General features: G+C 32.6%; 3 protein-coding genes across 3 annotated transcripts; 1 reads left to right on the top strand and 2 right to left on the bottom strand.

The window, feature by feature from the left end:
* Positions 1-314: 314 nt before the first annotated feature.
* Positions 315-20,659, bottom strand: LOC143083238 (uncharacterized). Its single transcript, XM_076259485.1, has 8 exons — positions 20,565-20,659; positions 18,449-18,616; positions 17,610-17,722; positions 9,875-10,007; positions 8,978-9,106; positions 8,591-8,767; positions 7,186-7,326; positions 315-809 (listed from the first exon to the last, which is right to left on the bottom strand). Exons 1-8 carry the CDS (start codon positions 20,626-20,628, stop codon positions 805-807), a joined length of 930 nt encoding a protein of 309 aa, XP_076115600.1. The 5' UTR covers positions 20,629-20,659; the 3' UTR covers positions 315-804.
* Positions 2,271-4,729, top strand: LOC143083236 (uncharacterized). Its single transcript, XM_076259483.1, has 3 exons — positions 2,271-2,548; positions 3,147-3,412; positions 3,655-4,729. Exons 1-3 carry the CDS (start codon positions 2,366-2,368, stop codon positions 4,715-4,717), a joined length of 1,512 nt encoding a protein of 503 aa, XP_076115598.1. The 5' UTR covers positions 2,271-2,365; the 3' UTR covers positions 4,718-4,729.
* LOC143083237 (uncharacterized) lies at positions 4,778-6,796 on the bottom strand. Its single transcript, XM_076259484.1, has 3 exons — positions 6,625-6,796; positions 6,183-6,265; positions 4,778-5,983 (listed from the first exon to the last, which is right to left on the bottom strand). The coding sequence occupies exons 1-3, from the start codon at positions 6,794-6,796 to the stop codon at positions 4,778-4,780; spliced, it is 1,461 nt and encodes a 486-aa protein (XP_076115599.1).
* Positions 20,660-20,983: the final 324 nt, after the last annotated feature.

Here is a 20,983-nt window from a genome sequence, read left to right as displayed (position 1 = left end):
CTTTTGGTAAACCATGTACTTAAACCATATCTATGCGGTATGGGCTTTAATCATTGTTGAAGGCTGTACTTTGACCTATAGTTATTAAGTTCTGTGTTATTTGGTTTCTTGTGGAGAGTTGTCAAATTGGCAATTATACCACATCTTCTTATTTACATGTACTTTACCATGTTGACATCTACTGTAATATCTGTAATTGCACTTATATTACTTGTGTATTCGTGTGTATGTGTGTACATATGCATTATGAAATATGTATTTATTGCGTGTGTCTCTTGGCAAATACAATTTGGTGTGTAGTGAAATAAAAGATATATGGTATTGACTCATGTATATAAGATTTAAATAACAAGTAAGCTAACAGTATTTGAAATTAGTTAACAAAGCTGGTCTCACTGTAACCAGTAGCAACGTTCGTGGTTACCTCCCCATTATTTCTATCAAGATGATGATAGTTATCTTCGTCATACTTTTCAATAAGTCGCACAGTGTCATATTCATTCGGCGGTTGATTTTGGAAATGTCCATGCATGTTTTTTTGGGAGATATTCATTTTATCATAACTAGATTTAACTGTTGATGACTTGTCGTAATATCTCGCAGGTACATCAGTTGTGGTGTCATAAATATTTCCGGATGGTTTATTAGTAACCTTTTGGGAATGATTAAGGTGATCATACGTAAACTGTTCATTAGCTCTTTGATGTGGTCGATTCGAACATTCGGCAGCTTCGTTGATTTCAGTATACACGTGGCCATCTTCGGAAGTATTGTGATGTTGGTATAGACTTAACTGTTTCTTTTTCAATCTATGATAAAAGAAAATGAACGACAAAAGTAACAGCATATATTTTGATATCTCAAGGAAAAAACATAAATTAATTTAACAAGAGAAGTTATTCTTATGTGTTCATTGTAAGAGCTGGGATTTTTCCCAAGACAATATAAATAATGAATAGACTGCAATACAAAATGCAGGAATTATTGGCGTACAAAAGTGTAAAGAAGTTTTCGCGCCGTTGCCGCGGATAAAAACGAGGCTGCATAGGAACAGATGTAAACAAATAGTCATCCTTCAATCGGCAATTCTCGTGTGAATCTGTTTCTCTTCTTCTATCAGATGGAGGTACGGAATCGGCCAAATTGTGACGAACGAATGAGTCAATCCTAAAAAACATCCCCAACCAATCCGAAAACCAACTGGTCATCCCCTTATCATTCCACATTTAAAATCAACGGGTGAGTTAATAAGAAGAAAGCCTTAAAAACGAACTATTCTATTTGAGAGGCACTTTACTATTATGATAAACCTGAAATATTGACAACGAGATACGTTAAATCCTTTTATTTTTATCTCATTATTTTCAAATTTCGTCTGAAGTTTTTTTCACCATGAATCATTTATAGTGTCTCAAAGACTATTTTCATTTTATCGAATTTTGACTCCGGAATTAAGAAATATCGACAGTTAACCGTCCCTGTGGTTGGACATCCTGGTTTCTGCTATTTCTACTGTTTTCTGATGATTTTGTTGTATACAGTAAACATCAAATTTCTCCCAAAAATTCTACCGAATGAAAGCTGTATTTTGATTCTTTACGTTGCTCTTACCAGACCGAGTAGCAATATGTTCTTCCACAGAGCCGGTTACCAATCGAAAATTTATAAATTATAAATTCCAGAGTCAAAATTTTGTTCAATGAAAAAAGCAGAATTCCAAAAACAACAAACCCGGAATCTTTTCTATTATCACAAGCATTTTGAATTGGTTGCAATATTCGGTGGAATTCTGGGTGGAGCGAGGGGTATGCGACTGTTATCACTACAGATTTTTTTTATCATATTAATTATATTGTAGCATAACAAGCATACCATCGTTTATAAGGCGAAATCGTCCGTATGTGTGCATAGATTATTGTAAGAAAAAACCTGAAAACAACACGTTTAATAATTTCAATGCGTCCGAAGCGCTTTTCTAAATTTACCCTCACCAGGAACGGCCAAAGCGAAACATTTGAAATCCCAGGATGTATCAGTACCGAAACCGTTGAAGAGCTATATGACAAAAATACCTAAAATTGAGAGTCAAATTCATCTCAAGTCAACTTTGCCTGAGGGAATTGAAACCTTAGTTTCTTAATAATTTCAAAATTTATAAACGAACAATTTTAGAAAAGTTTGTTAAATCATGTTAGTACCGGAGTTCTGACCACTGACGTATGTATACTTGCCTCACACCCCAAACAATTACTTAAAGACTTAAAGTATATTACTATAGACGGTTCTTAAAAGTTATTCATGTATGCATTGACCCAGAGTTCAATTTTCGAAAATGAGGCTAAGCTAGGCACCGGTATTATCAATAATGGCTTCTCCAGCAGCATCAACAAGTAAACAAAGAGATGAATACTGTTGTGTGCCATTTTGTAATGGCAATGCCAGAACTAATAAAGAGTTGAGTTTTCATCATATACCATCAGAAAAGAAAATGCTAACAAGAAAACAGTGGATTGTTGCAATCCGTAGAGATGAAGGTGAATTTTTCAAGGTAAATACTAGAAACACGTGCATTTGTTTACACTTTTCATAGAAGCCGATAATGTTGTTTTATATGCAATACCTGTCCCAATTTTCAATAATTAGTTTCAGACAGACTATAAGATTTTGTTCAACAATATTTTTCTTTAACAATACTTTTATTTTAGCCGTAAAACATCTGTTTAAGTGTTACATGTCAAACTGTTACCACATGTTGATAGCGATTTTTCCTTCATCCCATATCTGTAGATATGTGTAATTAATTTATCCCATGTTGTTTTTATCACTGTGTGTATGAGACTGTTATAAATATAATATGCATTTGGAACTTCAAACACGTCTGTCGTCATGGTCATAGAGAATGAAAATAATGTGATGTATTCGTAAACAACACCAACAATTTCATTCTCAACATTCTGTTAAAATTATAATTTACCTATAAACACATTTGTAAATTGCAAATACTTTTATTTATTAAATAATAAAAAGAATAAACTTCTTATTTTTTTTTATAAATATGTTACTGGTCTACATTATAAATATGATAACTTAAGAACAATGTTATATAAATACAAGAACGAAAACTATTAATTTGTGTTTGTTTTCAGATTGGAGGAAATACAGTGGTTTGTTCCAAACATTTCAAGAAGGAAGATTACCGCTGGACTCCTAACAGAAAATGTCTCAAACCAGAAGCTGTTCCATCTGTCTTTGATTGGAAATTAAATGAAAGCAGCAGAAAGGCCCCCACATCAAGACAGTCCCTTTTCAAAAAGATGAAAGTTGACGATCGTGAAGATGAAGATGAAATGGTTGTAGAGGATAGTGTCTGTGAAGTTCACAATTCACAAAGTGTTGATCATGAAAATGACATGTAAGTTTAGTTATCAGAATGTATTAATTCAAAATAAAAAAATATTAAATGTACAAACCCAAATTTAAATTGAACTTGCATGTTTTTTTTATGTATATAATTATTTTTAAAATAATTGAAAAGAAAACATAAAAATATTTTATAAAATCAAAAGGAAACACAGTGTGCTTTAAAACTACTTCCCCCTTTTTAATGTTAAGGAGATTATACCATTACTTAATACATTTATTTTATATTGACAGGAGTTGTGATTCTAACATTCATGCTGACTGTCTTGAGAAAATTGAGAAACTGGAACATGTGGTACAGCAAAAGGACTCTGAACTTAAAGACAAGACCTATGAGCTGGCAAGTTTAAACCAGAAATTACAAATGGAACGGTTTGGAGTAACAAGATTTTCTTACGACCATGAAATGATAGAGTTTTATACTGGATTTCCAACTTTTGATTTATTTTTAATTTTCTATTCTGCTATCAAGCCTACTGCAACAAGAATGAAAACTGTGTATTATAAGTCTTCTGAGGAACCCAGCAATAGAGGACGTCCAAAGTCAATGGATCCTATTGATGAACTGTTTATGTTTTTATGTAGGTTAAGGTGTGGTTTTCTGACTGAGGACTTGTCAGTAAGATTTAACATTCATGCATCAACAGTAAGCAGAAAAATAATAACTTGGACAAATTATTTATATTTCATATTGGGTGGCATTAATATCTGGCCTAGTAGGGGTAAAATAATGGAGCATATGCCACAGGACTTCAAACTTCTGTACCCTAGCACGCGTGTGATAATAGACTGTACCGAAATTTTTACAGAAAGACCTTCTTCTTTAGCCTTGGCGTCAAAAACCTTTTCATCATACAAAAGTCACAACACCTGGAAAGGACTGGTCGGAATATCGCCACATGGTGCTATCACTTTCATTTCTGCATTAGATTCTGGATGTATGTCTGACATAGAAATTACCAAGCATAGTGGACTTATTGACTTATTAGAACCAGGAGACCAAATAATGGCGGATAAAGGGTTTATTTTAAATAAATTACTTAAAGATACAGGTGTGTCAATAGCTACGCCACACTTCCTTTGCAGTGATGGACAGTTTACACCGTCACAAATTGAGGACAATCAAAAAATTGCATCCTTAAGAATACATGTTGAGCGGCATATAAAGCGGGCTAAAGAATATAGACTTTTACAGTATACAGTCCCACTTTCATTAGCTGGATCTGTGAATCAGTTATGGACTGTTGCTAATCTATTGACTCTGTTCAGAAGACCATTAATTAAGCAAAAAAACTAAATCATCACTAATTAAAAGTTGGCATAGTGTTTCATTTATACATGCATACATTGACATAATTTAGTTCAAAAAATAAGTGTTGAAAAACAAATCAAGTTTGTCTTTTGTAGCTTCCCAAAATTCACTATCAAAATAAACTGTTTCCAAATGTGAATCATTTTCAAGCCAAACAAAAAAGTCACACCAGTCTAATCCTGTCACGGCCATTTGCATTTGTATTTGATAATGATAGTTATCATTTTTTTTCAATTTTAGCTCCCCGTCAATTAAATGAAGACATTTGACGCTTGATAATTGGTCAGTGTTTGGACACTTTATTTCCAACAAACCATGTGGTTGATTTCTATCAGGTGCATATACTTTTCTGTCTGGGGTAGCTGCAAGCCAGTGACACCAGGGATTTACAATCACACCACATGGATATAAGTTGACATTGTCATTCATCACCTTGCTATAGGCTTGGGCTGCAGTAACCTCACATTCTATACCACGTTTCATAGCTGCTGTCTGAACATGTCTAGTTGACTGCAAGCGTTCAGCAAGTTTAGCCCCATCAGCTCTTCTCTTGGCTATTTCTCCTGCATGTGATGCTGTGATACGATCACGTCTAATTTTATGCCATTTAGGATCATTCGATTGAAGACGTGTTCCTTCCTCAATCTCTTTACTTTCCAGCAGTGTAACCTTCAAGGAGTCATACTTTTTTAACTGGTCTTTCATGAGAACAGTTTCAAAATTGTTAATCATGACATTTTTCAATGGTAATTCTGGAAATGAATTATTATCCATTAAGTTGAGGAGGTAGTCACTTGCCATTTTTTGTTGATAACTGAGAATGCTTCCTTTAGGGAATTTACCAAATTCAGTTTGAACTAGTTCTGTCCTGTGTTCTGTCACCACAGTGTCAAACAAAATGTCCATATCGTTAACCTGGACCAATAAGTCATTGACATTAATAGCTTCGTTCCCAGGAATAGGATTATATAGGGTAGACTTTATTCCCTTTGTAGCTCGTTGGGGATCCTCACGGTCATAACCCTGCACAACGATGTTATCAGCCTTTTCACCATGTAATTTCTGGCCTCGTGGAACATGCCACGTCTGTGGTAAAGATGTTTTAGCAATATCTGTTGGAATTAATTTCATTTTCAGGGATTTGTAGTGTGCAAGTTGGTAAAGAAGGGCTGACACATGTCCACAGTAACCACTTTGTCCAATTGTACATGTACAGAATGAATATTCAATCTGCCCTCCATTTAGCATGATCTGTGAAAGAATTTGAGATGTATTAGTTTAATATTTTGTTACTAATTTTATTATATTCATATGCATGTATTGATTAATATGTAAAGTTCTTTATTATTGTATGAAATTGTTTATTTGCAAAATATTTTTTGAGGAGGATATAAAGTTAATATTTATATTCTATGTTTAGTACAACAAGTGAAATAAAATGTATGCCTACCTTGACATCATGTGGAGACTCGTTTTTTCTTTGTGATCTAAAACATTTTCCTTTGACCAAACACCCAGTATCATCAGGATGCACTGTAAAAAAAAATACATTTTTTTATACTAAACACCTATAAAATTTAACATATAAAACTATGTAAACAAGTTTAATTATCTGTTACTAATAATAATATACTTTCTGTCAAAGAGGGTTCATGCATGGTTGCTACCCTTCACTTATTCAGCTGATTTATACGTGATTATCAGGATCAAGATACGGAGTTAATTATCTAAATAAATCAGCAGTCTGCAGACTAAAACAATAAGAATATGAATAATGATTTTTACTGCACAAATAATGGTCAAAAGTTATAATTTCCTGGTAAAATAATGGTTTGTGTAAAGACAATATTTCTCACGTGCACCTCGTAAACAAACATAACAAGTGACCTTACCTGACACAGAATGTACGTATTCCTCGCTGTAGTATTTGAATCCTTTTGTCATTTGTTCTTTTCCTGAACTCTGGCTGTGTTTTCTTATAAATTCTTCCACAAAAGCAAATGATATATCTGGTAAATGTGAAAGATCTTTTGATGAGGTACCGTTTGTTGTTGATGCTGCCATATTGTTTACAAATAATTGCCTAGCTTAGCCTCGATTTCGAATTTATATGAATATTCATTACAATCTTATTAAGAACGGTCTATACAATAACATATAGCTGAACGGGTTTGTACCAATAGCAACAAATTTTCAACTGTAAAAAAACTGAGCTTGCCAATGTTTATATTTTCTTCGAGCAATATTACACTGTTTTTTTTTGCACTTTGTTATTGGATTCATCATGTGTAGTTATCTGTTAAAATGTGTTTTTTTTAAGTTTCTTATTAATTTTGCCAGTCTTACTTTAAAACAAAATGGTCTGTTGTAAAAGTTTTTGAAATTGTTGGTTTTTGTGTTGCAAATTTTTGTAATATATGTTATATTTATTATACCATATAATAATAAAATACCTTTATCAGGATTTAAAACAAATTTAGGTCGAGCCAAACAAAGTGCTGGTAAACGTTTGTCGCATTGTGCCACAGATCTTATCAGTCTACCATTGCTACTGATCCTTGCAGAACCACAATATTTTGATTTTGGTTCAGGGTCTTTGAAACGGAGAAAAAAATAAAAGTAAATTTCATTCTTGAATTATTATTATTTCATACCAGATTGAATTAAGTTTTCCTTCATTTATTATAGTTTCCTGTCTGTCGTCAACATAGCATTGTTATGATTTATTGGCTGACGTCAGCTGTTCCTACACTTTTACTTATTACCAACCTGTGCTTCGTCCTTTTTAACTTTTTGGATTCGAGCGTAACGGATGAGTCTTTTTAGACAAAACGCGCGTCTGGCGTATATACAAAATTTAGCCCTGGTATCTATGGTGCGTTTATTTGCAGAAAAAAACAATTAGTATAAAATTTCTTGGATTTTTTTCTTCAATAAAATAAAATGAGAGTTACTTTTTTTGGCAATAGCATACTACAATAGATCACCGTTAGAATGGGAGCATCTATGACATAAACGAAACTTATATTGCTACATACATGTATGTACCATCATACGTTATTTCAGTATAATGATTTGTTTGAAAAAGTAAATGAGTTTCAGAAAGAGAGAATAAAACTGTACAAATTCCGTGAGTCCGAAGCGCTTTTCATTCATCAGACATGCCAAAAATACATAGATTTGAAAGTCAGGGAATATATAAAAACGTATAAATCCTCAGAAGAGCTGTACCTCCAAAAAGGACCTCAACAGAAAAGTCAAACTCAGTAAAGCTCATACTTTCCCGATTTGGAACACACGTTATTAAGTAAATGGTAGTTGTTGGATGAAATATGTTCTTATCATCGCCCACAAATATAAATTAAAACGTCTTCAATACATTACTGAGTGCTAAATGTAGCTGTTGACTGTACAGTGTATTGACACGCTTTACTGAAGTCGCTCAGTTGGAACTTCTGTAAGCAAGCACTCGGCGTCTGTTGCATATAAAAGCAGTTGTACTTTTTTTGAAAAACGACGAAAAATAAAGCTTTTAAAACCCTAAAGGAAGAATCAAACGTACTTGTTGCATGTAAAACTTTTTCCTAAAGTTGCAATAATTGCATTTTTGTCCGCTACTCAAAAATCCAAAAATAAATGCAAGCAATTATATCTGAATCTACATAGTTGCGTACAACACATTGTCTGGACTGACATCATCTCCCAATAATATACTGATTTCTCTCCACAATTGAGTTATTTATGCATTAAAAATCTTATTTAATGAAACGTATTTTTTTTTAAATCTGGACATACAAGCACCAAAATAATACTCTAACTATTAGCAATCATGAAACTTATATAAGCATATTTACTTACCTGAGTAAACGTGAAAAGTTGGTCTTCTTATATTTGCAAGCCAATAATGTTCACCTGTTCTTAAATGTATTGTCTGGTTTAAAACCATTGAATATTGTGCTCGTGTTCTGCTAGAACAAGAACTTAAGGACTGCGACCATACGTTTTTATCAGTTCCCGCTGTGTCCAAGTTGTGTCCTGTATTAATATTAATTCATTCATTAAGTCAATTACAGCTATAACTAGCCACATTCCTAACCTAAACCTACAATATATCTTTCTTTGTGTGATACACCATGATGAATTAATGCCTAATAAAGCAGGACAGTGTGGCGTTAAACTTGACACATTGGGAAAACATACCCATTTTAATCTAAATCGGCGAATGGATAAAGAAACTTCAACTACCTATTTGACACACTTGATGCAAATGTTGATCACAATGGATTGCCTCGTAAGAGTTTACCCCCTTTCCACCAATATCATTCTTAACCACTGATAAACAATTTCCAGGTCGTATGTCATACCTGAAAAAAACTAAAAGTAAACAAAATCAACTAATTATACTTTGAATTAAAAGTGTAAAGTGTATATGTTTATATTAGTAATATACTTAAAACAAATGTATGATTTTTATTTTAACCATAATTACTCCATGTACTCAAATAGTATTTTACATGTTATCAGTTTCACGTGATGTTTAAAGTTTTTTTTAAAACTAACGTTAACAATATAAAATCACCAAGTATTAAATTATTTTCCTGTTTTAAATGTTAGATGTTTTTGTAGAAGTCAGTTTGATTGTACTTCGGTTATTACACACATACTGTATATTATTCTTGATCTTCACAGGGGATATCGGCTGATTTTTCCTATCAGTGATATATAGTAATGACAGAGAAGATGAGCCAATATCCCATGTAAAGCCCGAAAACAATTATTATACTTAGTCTGCAGAGTAGCCTAATGCATTGGAGGGGATTTCTAAAAAGGTTAGTCGATTCAAACTAAAGAAACGATATCCCTGAAATTATATGCAAATACAAAAATGAAGTTCTAACATTGTAAGGCTACAGTGGCGGATCCAGAAATTTTCATAAGTGGGGGCCCACTGACTGACCAGTCACGCTTCAGCATATATAAGCCACCAAATTTTTTCCCCAAAAGGGGGGGCAGGGCCGCCCCCCCCCTAAATCCGCCTCTGGGCTAAATTCAATTCAATATCGTATATATACAGATATGTTCAAACAATTATCGTTTATTAACTTCAGGGAGTTTTAACTTCTCTATTCATTATTGACAAACCTGGTTTACTGTACACAGCATATATCCCCAAATCATTGGTGTCTACACATAATCCGTTGGCATCCTCCTCACATTCAGTATCAGAGTCACCACTAGTTGGCGGAACACCTTTCAGACAAGCGCATCGTCCTTGCTATATAACATTGAAAAGAATTGGAAATTGAAACGGGGATTTTGTCAAAGAGACAACAACCCGACCGAAGAGCAAAAAACAACACAAATACACTAATGAGTCTTCAGCGAGAACATCCCACACGGAGGGGGGGGGGGGGAGTCATCGTTTCTTCATGAGAATGGAAAGACATAATTATTCAACCTCCTGTTTGAAAAAAGTTAAGACACATGTACCCTAGAAAAATTCAAGTCGAAAGATCCCTACAAAAATTATCCGAATTATCCGAGGTTGGTATATCCGGGGTCTCAATTTACATTATATTTTCACGTTGAAATACCATAACCATTTTTGTCTATATGGTATGTTTAGGATACACATACGTTTTACTCCAATTTATCTGCATCAATAGAAAATGATTTTTATTTTGTTTTAAAAGTTAAATAACACTAAGAATACACCCGCGAAATCGAGACCATTTGGAATATGGTTGAACGTATGTATATGGAACGCCACAGCTGTCTTATGTGGAACTCTGATATTACTTTATGATGTTTTAATATAACTAAATATGGAATAGTCATTACTTAATGATATATCGATATTACACGATATGGTTTCGTATTGATTTGATATAGTTTTGTCATTACTCAATATGGTTTTGTCATTACTAGATGTGGTTTCACCATTATTTAATATGGTTGTGTCATTAGTCAATGTGGTTTTAACATTACTTGATGTGTATGTGACTTTACGTAATGAATTTGTTTCATTACATGATGTGGTTTTGTTATTTCGTAATGGTGATTTGTCTATTCTTTATATGGTTTTGACATTATGTAATGATGTTTCAAAATTTAACGATTTTACACTACTTGATGTGTTTGTTTCATTATTCGATGTGGTCTTGTCATTCTTTGATGTGGTCCTGTCATTCTTTGATGTGGTTATCCCATTACTTGATGAGGTCAAACCACGTGACCAATTCGGAAAAAAACTGTTCTATTTTTAGATAGATTTCCATGTTGTATGTGCCTTGCATGCGTGTGGCCATCCATCTAATTAGTGTTCAAATTAAAGTGTAGGTTACTGTTTGGGTTAAACTTTGAGTTACTTTTCGAATTCAAGTCATACTTAGAATAAAAGTTTAAGTTAGCATTGAGTTTCGAGTTGGACTTCGAGTTTGAGTCACATTTAAAGGCAGAGTTCTAGTTACAACTTTGAACTTGAGTCACTTTTTGAGGTAGCTATATAGAGTTTGAGTAAGATTCAAATTTAATTCTCATTTAGATTGATTAAGATTTCGAGTTGAAATTCGAGCTATTTTATATGTCTTTTTGAGTTCGTAATTAAATTTTCTATCGCGGAACAATGGCTTTTGCTCGGGCTTCCGAAAAGAGGGCTCCGGGATATGCGTACTAAATAAACAATGTTGCAGTATACAAAACGCAACATAGAAGTTTAAATAAAGTTAGATGTGGTGTGATTGCCAATTCGACTATCCACCAGAGTTTAAATGCAGTGGATGTAAGAAATCATATATAGGCAACCGTACAGCCTTCAACACCTCGTATAGTCAGCTACAAAAAGACACCATGCACTATGTGGGAAAAAAATCAAACAAATAAACTAACGGTCTATTTTACAAAAAAAAAAATGACACATAGGTATACAACGACAACAATTGAACGTCATGCTCCTGATTTGGGGCAGGTACATAAAGAAAGTGCACGTGGCAGAATTTAACATGTATGTGAGCGAACATCAGACTGTAAGAGTAGTGTTACAGCACAACACGAGAAAAAAATGTAAACTAGACAAAGTGATGCCCCCGCACTCCACTCATTTAGCAGCTTATACCCCAAAAAGGACAAAGTTCAATTTTTCTCCCAAAAGAGGAAAAATAATAAAAAGGAAAACCCTGACCACATACACACCTTCAATACAAGTACAAACAGCTAGCAGAGTGATAAATAGCTAGCATTCAAACTGTAGGAGAAGTTATCTGGAAAAGCCCTACTTATGCAAGTAAATTTCCCAAAAATGACAAAGTTCAACATTCTCCCAAAAGAGCACATATTAAAAAAATTAAACCCTGACCACATGCAGCAACCTTCAATATATGTACAAACACAGTAAAGAGAAAACTTCCTAGGATTCAAACTGTTGGAGGAGTAATGCGGAATAACTATATACCAATAATGGGACGGAAAGACGGGAAAAAAAAACAAAAAGGCAAAGTTTGTATACAATGATCTTGTTGACAGAAAAGTTTTTACAATGGGAGGAAGCACTAAGTATTGAAATTGCAGATTGGTCAGAATATTATATTATTTTAAGAAAATCATGTAAAGACACTTATTTAAGAACTTTTTAATACAAATTTTTACATAGAATAATTGCAACTAATACTTTCTTGTATAAAGTTAAACTTAAAGATTCAAAGCTTTGTACTTTTTGTAAGGTTTCTGATGAAGCAATGGAGCATTTGTTCTATGAATGTCCAATAACACATTTTATATGGCAATCTTTTTCACAAAAATTGAAAAGATATTTTGTGAACTTTACATTATCTAAGAAGCACATTTTTCTTGGTCTTCAAAATGAGAGTTTACTGTTGAATTTGATCATTATTATTGCAAAGAACTATATATACAAATGTAAATTGTACGAAAAGAAACCAAGTATTATAGGGCTATTAGCAAAAATAAGAAAATATCAGGAAAATGAACATTATATAGCAAAGAAAAATGGTACCACACCTTATTTTCAAAAATTATGGGCCCCAGTAGATTACATTTTTACTGATTAGTCACCACTACTTTTGATTCAAATCATATAAAATAAAAAATGAAACATAAAGAGCAGATCTTTACAAAGATAACATTTTTCTTTGCAATACACAAGTTGATATATGTTATGTTAATGCAAGTGCGAGAGTGTGTGTATGTGTGTGTGATTGTTTCTTTTCCACTTTTTATTATAATGTTGATATTTAAATAACATATATTCACATTAGAAGAAAAAAAATGTAGTAAATTTTTTGTTGTATATATATATAAAACCCTTTAACACTATAGTCAGGTGGTGATGTAAAGGGATCGTAAAAGCCTGACTACTGAAAAAAAAAGAAAACAAAAGAAAAGACGGACGGACGGACAGAGGTTAAACACTATGCCACCAACTTTCAGTTGCGGTTAATTTGCGGTGGCTTACAAAACAGTTTCAATTGGCTGACTCGATAGATCGGTATGACTGGGTAATTTAAATCCATCGGGGTGATATCGGGTTCCCCAGAAAGGTAAGGAGATTCTGCTCAACGTGTGGCACCCGTCGTGTTATTCGCGAAATTAAAAACCGAGTTATTTGGTTTTATTTGGAAGTTCACATTTGAGTAAAAGATGAAGGTATTATGGTTACGATAACTGGAACATGTTCGTCGTCACATGTGAAACAGATATTCCAAAAAGTTTATTTTTCAATTAGTGCGACATTTGTGCGAGGTAGATCAGAGATTTCAATTGATTAAAAGTAAAAGGTTGATATTCGTATATATGTTCAAATGATCATTAACGCTAAAAACAAAAATAGTATTGATGCTTTGTCGCTTAGTCCGAGCCCATTCTCCCGATTTTCCTGTAACTAAAGTGTGAGTTGATTTTAAGTGTCTCTTTTGTTAACAAAAAAGTATTAGTCTTTTGATTTGTGTCGAGCCTTCGACATCAACGTAGCGGCAGTGAGACACAACAACGTCGTCGAAAGTGGCGTCATTGCGGGACCTTTTATAGCTTACTATGGGGTAGGGGTTTTGCTCATTGTTGAAAACCATACAGTTTAGTTTAATTAAATAAAACCGAATTAAACTGTTTTGACATGATAAATTTATTACCTCCATGAAGTGTTTTAAAACTTGTATAGCAGTATTTCCTCAATATCAAGAAAAAGCATCTACAGAAAAACATTTTTTTTTTACCGATGAATGTACAGCAGATCAAAATTACGCTTTTACACTGAAATCAGCAATATCAGGCGAGACACAGCGTGCCGTTGACTATTTTACAAATTTATTATACTAATACTGCTTCTATTTGAGAACTTCGGATCAAATGACAGGACCAAATGGTTTGGGGATATCCCAATTATGTCCGAAATACTGTAAAATATTCAGGATTTTATCTTTTTATTATTTTCTGCCGTTCCCCTTTTTCATACCAAATAACTCTGAACAACCAATCGAACTTTAATTTGAACCTTTAACTTTGGCGATACCCATCCAAAGCACATTAAAAAAACGACATATTGAAATCTGTTGAAAAAAAGATTTGTTTTCCAAATAGTGCATGGTGGCCTTTTTTAGCTGACTATACGGAGTGTTGAAGGCTGTACGGTTGCCTATATATGATTTCTTACATCCACTGCATTTACACTCTGGTGGATAGTTGTATCATTGGCAATCACAGCACATCTTACTTTATTTCAACTCCTATGTTGCGTTTTGTATACTGCAGCATTGTTTATTTAGTACGCATATCCCGGAGCCCTCTTTTCGGAAGCCCAAGCAAAAGCCCTTGTTCCGCGATAGAAAATTAAAATACGAACTCAAAAGACATATAAAATAGCTCGAATTTCAACTCGAAGTCTTAATCAATCTGAATGAGACATTAATTCGAATCTTACTCAAACTATACCTCTAAAAGTGACTCAAATTCAAAGTTGTAACTAGAACTCTGCCTTTAAATGTGACTCAAACGCGAAGTCCAACTCGAAACTCAATGTTAACTAAAACTTAAATTCTAAGTATGACTTGAATTCGAAAACTAACTCAAAGTTTAACTCAAGCAGTAAACCAAACTTTAATTTGAACACTAATTAGATGGATGGCCACACGCATGCAAGGCACATACAACATGGAAATCCAAAAATAGAACAGTTTTTTTCCGAATTGGTCACGTGGTTTGACCTCATCAAGTAATGGGACAACCACATCAAAGAATGACAGGACCACATCAAAGAATGACAAGACCACATCGAATAATGAAACAAACACATCAAGTAGTGTAAAATCGTTAAATTTTGAAACATCATTACGTAATGTTAAAACCATATAAAGAATAGACAAATCATCATTACGAAATAACAAAACCACATCATGTAATGAAACAACTAAATTACGTTAATTCACATACACATCAAGTAATGATAAAACCACATTGACTAATGACACAACCATATTAAAAAATGGTGAAACCACATCGAGTAATGACAAAATCATATTGAGTAATGACAAAACTATATCAAGTCAATACGAAACCATATCGTGTAATATCGAAATATCATTAAGTAATGACTATTCCATATTGAGTTATATTAAAACATCATAACGTAATGTCAAACCCATATTAAGTAAAGACAAAATATCATTAAGTAATAATAAAACAACATAAAGTAATATCAGAGTTCCACATAAGACAGCTGTGGCGTTCCATATATGTAAACTGTTTTACGATGATTGTTTGTGAAACATTTTACGACTTGAAAATTTCAGGAAAAGAATCAAGTCATAGATACTTGGAGCCAGGATAATTTGTTGAGCCCTTTCCCTTTTTTTACAGTTCATTATATTTTGTTTTGTGTTAATTTCTTTCAATGTCGCGTTTTTTGTTGTTGCATTCTATGAACCTCGAGCTATGAACAGTAATAGTTGTATATAATGCATACATTGTATTTGCTATTTACTATCAATTCCAACTTTATTATCCACGGCGGTCACTGATATATTATATAGAGTCTATATATTATAGTTGTATGATAATATAGTATACATGCAGACAAATGCGAAAATAATTGTCCTTTCCCCAAGTACTTGTGTAATTTTATAGGTTACAATAAACCATTAGATTGTATGGGCGCAGCTATTTTATGAGCATAACATGGTATTCAGAATTAAGAGTATGGCTAATCCTGATTGGTTGATAAGTGCGCCCGTAATTTTTTATTATTAAAGACTTCGTGCATTCTGCATGATATGATATTAGGCCAAACAAATTATTTTCCTTAGCCCTAACGGAAATGAGACGTCTTTTCAACGCTAGGACGAGACACGTATTTTAAGGTGCAAAATTGATAGGCATGGGAGAGAAGTACAAAACACGCTAAGAAAAGCAACGCGAACCTATATTTTTTGCACCAAAAAATACTGTCCGAATAACTTTTCTGTAATTCTAGCAAGGTTACGTTAAACAAATCAAATTAATCTAAAGTCTGTATCTCAAAAAAGGCTATCATTGTCGCCAATGGGAAAATTAATTGTTTATTTCAATCTATAACTGGCCCAAGACCACAATTAATGATCCCACTTTTCGTTGTCCACGAATATAGTTCCTTTTAATTATAGTGTATTTTCTCTTTATTTTTTTTCTTTCCCTTTCTCATGCATTTCTTAGCTTTTCTGGGGTGGAAATGAAAGAAGAGAGCTAAAATAAACTTTTGGATGTTTTATTTTAACTGATTTTGATATGGAAAGAGTGATTAGGCCAGGTGCAAAAAGGTGATATTTAATGTTTTCGGAACATCTTTTGACTTGTCCATAGGGGTATGGATGTGTATTGGCTGAATTTGTAAAATACAGAGGAGCAATCTTTCTGAATTTTGGATATAGTTTTGGAATAGAACTGTTCTTTACACACACACAAAATTTGACAAAAAAATTACGTGCAATTTTTTTAATGAAACAAAACGTTATAAAGAACTAATAGAGAATTTAAGTGTGGTCTGTGGCCTAAGAGTCCTAAGCGGAAGTCTTGTTTATGACTTAAAAGTTCGTCCGATGACGGAACACTTATGAACCACAAACGACAATATAAAAGTTTTTTTTAATATATATAAAATTATATACATTGTTGTATATATATATATATATATATATATATATATATATATATATATATATATATATATATATATATATATATATATATATAATATATATATATATATATATATATATATATAATATATATATATATATATATATATATATATATATCAGTGACCGCCTTGGATAGTAAACTTGGAATTGATAGTTCGTCTATATATAACATATCAGTGAATACAGTAACATTGTTAGTCTCCAAAAAATATATCAGTGACCTCCGTGAATAGTAAATTGGAATTGATAGTACAGTACAAAGCAAATACACTTTAGTCTTTGTCTATGCATGATCATAGAAAACAGAAAAAAAACCGCGAAAATAATTGTCCTGTCCCCAAAAACTCCAAGTACTTGTGATAATTATGTATCATTTTGAAACTGTCCGAAACGGAAGACTTGTCTATAACTTAAAAGTCTGTCCGATGACGGAAAACCTATCTGAACGCATTTATTTTCGTTTTTCTCACCAAATAAACAAAACTGAGTTATCAAAGGTGAGGATAACAAAAATAAATGCAACTATACATGGTACCTATAGGATACAGAGACATGATGATTAATTTATTGCGGAAGGAAGAGATGCGACACACAAAATGAGGTCTCCTCATTTAATAGTATAGATACACATACGGTACCTTTGCTTTATAATGAATTTGTTTGCACAAAAGAATGCAATGAGATAAAACATATACCTGAATACCAATGGAATGATAGTCGGTACAAATATGCAAACATTGCTTTATCTGTTGTCCCGATGTAACGTATTTGGGAGTTTCCGCAATTTCATCTGTTACTCGTGAACACCCTGAAATAGAAATGATGTAAAATATTGTGAAGACTTCAAGTTAAAATATAACATGTTTTTGCAAACAAAACCTTCTTTGCTGTCTTTCGTATACTCAATGGCTAATTATTGGGCAGCCCTTTTCTAATTTTATTTGATGTGACTGTTGTTATTCACCACTGAATGCTCCAGCTAAAATACATCTTCTTGAGGTATACTAGTATGATAAAATGTTCATGGTGTGGCTCTTGCATAATCATACACAGTCACAAAAATTAACTCTCAGCCAATGCAATATTAATTCACGGGTTGATACAGGTGCGATATAGAACAACAAAAACTCATGAATTTGCTCCATTTAATGTATAACGCCTGTATATAAGTCTTCTCTCCAGAATTTACCCCAAAAGCTCCCTGTAATATTTTCCGGCATTGAACACGTTGCAATGTCTCTTCCAAATGGCGTATTTAAAGACTGAGATAAAAAAAAAGATTTTATACGAGATGTGGCGAACATGTGTTGTGATATTAAGTATAAAAATTGTCGTGTAGATTTCAATACAAAAATTCCTACATGATAGATTACGTTGTGTTTGAAGATTAAAGATCCACATCACATATTGTTGTATTGTTGTTAAAGAGTGTTTCTTATACAGAATAAAGAATGATAATTATTTTCTAGCAGTAATGAGTATCGAGTAATTTTAAATACAAAAAATATACTTTCAACTACATGTACATGTATACCTAAATATTCTATCCAAGGCGAATAAGTTACTATAGCATCTATCCAAAATTCTCTATCAATGCTGCTTGATATATTCACGTGGTTCTCTCGTCCAATCATAGTGCAGTTGTGTTTTGCCTCTGTCCATGTATAACTGTTTTTAGTAATGATTGTGTTAGCTATTTCTCCTGTAAATAATGACGTAAGATTTTTTAAAATAATTTCCACAAAACTCGTTTACTTTATACAGCCTTTCTTATATTTGTATTTGTTTAAAAGGTAGTGTCTGAATTTCAAAGATTTTAAATTTTTTCCCTAAGGAATCTCAAAATATCTAAATGTGGTTTTATGTTTTTATTATTATTTTTTTTAATGTGGTTTTATTTTAAAGAGCATATATAAAGCAAAACTGCTGATAATACTTTGGAGAGAAAAGTAAAATCACAAAAAAAAAAAAAATTCTGAGTAAAAATTCAAAATGGAAAGTCACCAATTAAATTGGTAAAATCAAGAGCTCAAACACATAAAACGAATGGACAACAACTGTCATGTTCCTGACTTAGTACAGGCATTTTCTAATGTAGAGAATGGTGGATTAAACCTGGGTTTAAAACTAGTTTAACTTCTCACTGGTATGACAGTCGCATTTAATACTATTATTTTGACAACGATGTGTGAACAAAACAGACATAATAGGTAAGAATGTCAAAAAAAGGGATACAAGGGTCACCGTTGTGTTATTATCTTAATCATTTAATTTATAAACAGTCCTGTGATTTGTACACCTTTACGAAACATTAAATTAGTTTATCATATCGTATACAATGACATTCGTACGAACTTAAAAGGGAAAAAAACCAAGAATACATGTATGTCAAGTATACAGTTTTGGTGATCATTTAAGCCTATCAAAAATCGTCACATCATAGATGTCAATGAAATGGTAAGTTTGTGGTAACAAACATTTATGATTGTTTAAAATGATATAACCTGATCGACTTTTTTCTGAGATGAGAGGAGTCTTTAAAATATTTGGACTTACAATGCAATTACTTTCGTTGTCGGAACGAGTGGAGCTTTTAAAACATCGTGACCGGCACTATAATTCATAAGTGTATTTTACATGTTTCAAGTGTTTACCAAATTTCTCCTATTAGTACATTACTTTCGATTATTCATAATACATCGGAACTAAGTCATTCACGTATTTATATTTCTTGTGATAATACGAAATGCTATAATTCTAGCTCGTTATACTTTTCTTCCTTGAACTTAACTTACACTTAATTATATTTATCCTTATCTCTTTTATCTTAATACAGTGTACACAAGATTATCTTGATTTTCTTAAAATTGAAAGAAACAAGAAAGGAAGAATTTTAGTATATCACACACATATATACATTGTAACAAGTGATGTAATTTTAGGATTCATTCTTGTAGTATTTTGTTTTATTTCCAATCCCTAATTTGCCACATTTGGCTTATATAAAATTGAGAATGGAAATGGGGAATGTATCAAAGAGACAACAACCCAACCATCGAAAAAACAACAGCAGAAGGTCACCAACAGGTGTTCAATGTAACGAGAAATTTCCGCACCCGGAGGCTTCCTTCAGCTGGCCCCTAAACAAATATATACTAGTTCAGTGATAATGAACGCCATATTAATTTCCAAATTGTACACAAGAAACTAAAATTAAAATAATACAAGACTAATAAAGACCAGAGGCTCCTGACTTGGGACAGGCGCAAAAATGCGGCGGGGTTAAACATGTTTATGAGATCTCAACCCTCCCCCTATACCTCTAGCCAATGTAGAAATGTAAACGCATAACAATACGTACATTTAAAATTCAATTTAAGAAAAGTATGTCTCTTTTCTTTAAGATAGCTATAACTTCAAATATTTGCAATATATAATCTCCGGGTGCTGGAGTTTCTCGCTGCATTGAAGACCTATTGGTGACCTTCTGCTTTTGTCTGTTCTATGGTCGGGTTTTTGTCTTTTTGACACATTCCCCATTTCCATTCTCAATTTTATATTATATAGGATCAATAAAATTAATTCTTACTATAAATGTCGAGGAAAACGTACCTTGTATATTTTAAAATAATTAAAACAATGTAACTTACCTTTAGAATAATATACATTTATGCTGAAACCAATTATTAAAAGTTTTAATAGGACCATGACCATACTGCAGTTATCCACCAAACTAGCTTATAAATATTACATGTATGTATTTACTTGTTTTATTTGTAAATTGTATAGAAATCTAAGTAAAAAGTTATTGTTTCGACTGCAAATATGGTTTAAACACTCGTATAATATAGAGCACGTTTCCGTTTTTTCCTTTTAAGAGGATTGTACATCATTTCGTATGTATCAACACTAACTAACTAAATGCGTATTTATTCCGTAAGTATAGCAATGTCAATTTACTTTGAGGCCATTGAATTTTGTCTTTATTTCCTTCAAATTCATGCGTCAGTATAAAATACCACCATGTACATGTAGTTAACTACTAAGTTTTTAAATACTAACTAATTCC

Source organism: Mytilus galloprovincialis, chromosome 7 (genome assembly GCF_965363235.1).
Source record: "Mytilus galloprovincialis chromosome 7, xbMytGall1.hap1.1, whole genome shotgun sequence".
NCBI lineage: Eukaryota > Metazoa > Mollusca > Bivalvia > Mytilida > Mytilidae > Mytilus > Mytilus galloprovincialis.
The sequence above is the reverse complement of the archived record's forward strand: the minus strand, read 5'-3'. Positions and strand labels throughout refer to the sequence as shown.